The sequence below is a fragment of the Pundamilia nyererei genome, unplaced genomic scaffold (genome assembly GCF_000239375.1).
Source record: "Pundamilia nyererei isolate P.nyererei 1_Seehausen unplaced genomic scaffold, PunNye1.0 scaffold00150, whole genome shotgun sequence".
NCBI classification, from domain to species: domain Eukaryota; kingdom Metazoa; phylum Chordata; class Actinopteri; order Cichliformes; family Cichlidae; genus Pundamilia; species Pundamilia nyererei.
The window spans coordinates 1,554,602-1,557,224 of NW_005187551.1; the positions used below are offsets into that span (position 1 = coordinate 1,554,602).

A 2,623-nucleotide genomic window follows, 5' to 3' on the forward strand; every position below is an offset into this window, starting at 1 on the left:
ATTACTGTAAAATGCACAGTAAAATACCTTCATATTAGGGTTTTTTCCTACGGTCGCAGCCATACCCGCAACCTTGTTGTTGTTAGTTCACATTCATTGGCTGATGCTTAGCAGCATGTTATTTATATTAATTGCAACTCCTACCTCTACATTTCTTTTTCAAAATATATCATTAGCACAGCATGGCCGTGCAATGTCTTACATTGTGGTATGCAGAGAAATCTTAACAAAGAAGCTCACAAAGAGATTGAACTTGTTATTTAACCCCAAACTGGTAGGGAGAGCTCTTTATTAAAACACTTGCCAGTGCTACAATGTGCCTCAATGTTCAAAAACAGCACAACAGAAGTCACTCATGGTACAGCACTCCCTCTATAAAACAACAACTGTCAGTGACTGCACCACGGCGTAAACACAACATTCAAGATAACAGTTAAAAGTAACGTAACCATAAACAATAAAGCAAGAACATCTAAACAGCAGCACATGTCCCAAAGCATGATGGGAGAGAACTAGCTGTTCCCCCAACACGCCACAATATGTTTTTTTTAGTTTTTATTCCTATTAATTATATTATCACTTGTTACCTCTGAATTATTGAATCAGACCTAGGTGACATGAAATTTTCAGCAAAATTATAATTCAAATACTCCTTTAATGATTGATTATTCTCATTAATTTTCGAGCATTTTATATATTTTTCCATGGTATTACATTTGACTTTAACAGACCATTCTCTCACATAACAGACAAATATTTGTGAAATTATGATACATTTCTGGATGTATTTTTACAATCTAAATATGCATATGTACAAATATATATATATATCTAAAAAACAAGTAAATTGTGTTTTATTTATATATTTATTCATACATCTACAGTGATGTTATGTTATTTTACATTTGACGTGTCAGATCACAGTCTACTTATGTAAATGTAATGATATTCTAGAAAAACAGTACACATCTGTAAAATACACAGTAAAATAATTTGACATTACTATTTTTTGGAACAGTGTAGAATTTAAATGCTGTTTGGGGAAAAATCATTTAAAAGTGTGAAGGAAGTTTGTCTTCAGGGATGATGGTTTGTTTTAACTCCTCTAACCTTTACTGCTACTGCTCCCCCTGGAGCCTCCACCCCTGTTTTTACTGCTGCTCCTCCCCCTGCTTCCCCATGTACTTCCTCCTCTGCTCCTTCTCTTGTTACTATGTTTGCTTCTCTTCCTGCTGCTCCTGCCTCCACCTTTGGGTTTTCCAGGTTTTTTACTGTTTCTGCTGCTGCTGCTGCTGCTCTCACTCCGACTCCTGTACATGTTCCGCTTACTGCTGCTGCCTCCACCCATGTTTTTCCTGTTGGGCCTGCTCCCACTGTTGCTCCTGTTTCTCCATCTTCTTTCTCCGCTGCTGCTCTCACTCTGTCTCCTTTCCCATCTATGGTTTCCTGCCTGTTGAGGCCCAACGTTGTTATCAATACAAAACTCCAAGTAGCTATCTGGAAAGCAGCTGTGACACCCAAACTGTCCAACACAACGAAATATGTTATTGAGGCCCATTAAAAACGCGAGTTCGTGAAGTGAATTTCTCAACTCCTCTTTGGATATAACAGACTGAGTTTCAGAATTTGATTTGTCATAAACTTTTGTAAACACAAAGGCGCTGTCTTTGTAACTTTTAATCAGTTCTTGGATGTTACCCATTTCACACATTATTTCTGTACACGTGCTACATGGGGAGAGATAAGAGTAGAGCAGCAGGAAGTTTCCAGCCCTGTTTTGGCTCAATTGTTCTAGTTTTTCAAGAACTCGAAGTTCTGCGTGTTCAAATTTTAAAACCCTGGCTATAACCATGTTGTTGCCTACATAAACTTCACTGTTTTCAGAGTTTTGTTCCCCAATGACTGTCTCCACTTTTTCTTCATAGCTGTTTTCTCTGAGGATTTCATGAAGTGTGTTGGTGTCGTGCTGCAGCGGGATGTTTGCAGCTAGACAAAACTGTCCAGCTATCGTGTACCTGACAACAAAGAGAGAAGAACGCAGAAGTTTTAACACAGAAATTCTGTATTTGCCAAATGAGAAACAAACATCTCAGATCATTTCAGACACGCTACCGGTACTCTGATACCTCTGTGTCTGTCACATATATGTGTCCACAACTTTAGTGATTAGGTCTGCTGTCGAGGTCCCCTCATAACAGACAGCCAGCAGATACTAGTTGTGTTGGTCAGTTAGGGTTAGCTATCCAAAAGTTTGATTAAACTTAAACTGAACCAAATTCAATATAAAGCATCTGTACCAGCCTGAGTTTTTGCCACTTAGCGCTGCTGATAAAAACAGAAACTACTGACAGATGTATAACAGCCCGGTCTTAGGGCAAAACAAACAGTCAATGTGTTTGCGTTAATGGGCATGAATTGTGATCTTTGTCTGTGTCAGTAAGCATAAATTTACAGTCATGGTACTAAGAACATACAACACCTGTGAACAGTGTTGGGGAGTAACGGAATACATGTACCGCCGTTACGTATTTAAAATACAAAATATGAGTAACTGTATTCCGTTACAGTTACCGTTTAAAAAGGTGGTATTCAGAATACAGTTACTTTGTTGAAATAAATGGAT

At 38.2% G+C, this 2,623-nt stretch overlaps 1 protein-coding gene across 1 annotated transcript in view; it reads right to left on the minus strand.

Moving 5' to 3' along the window:
- Positions 1 to 1,010: 1,010 nt before the first annotated feature.
- LOC102201753 (uncharacterized) overlaps positions 1,011 to 2,623 on the minus strand; it is a gene marked incomplete at its 5' end in the record, with an annotated part of 3,667 nt that continues 2,054 nt past the window's right edge. The window contains one exon of the mRNA XM_005744903.2: positions 1,011 to 2,015. Coding sequence (XP_005744960.2) covers positions 1,106 to 2,015 — 910 coding nt within the window. The remainder of the gene's footprint in view (positions 2,016 to 2,623) is intronic.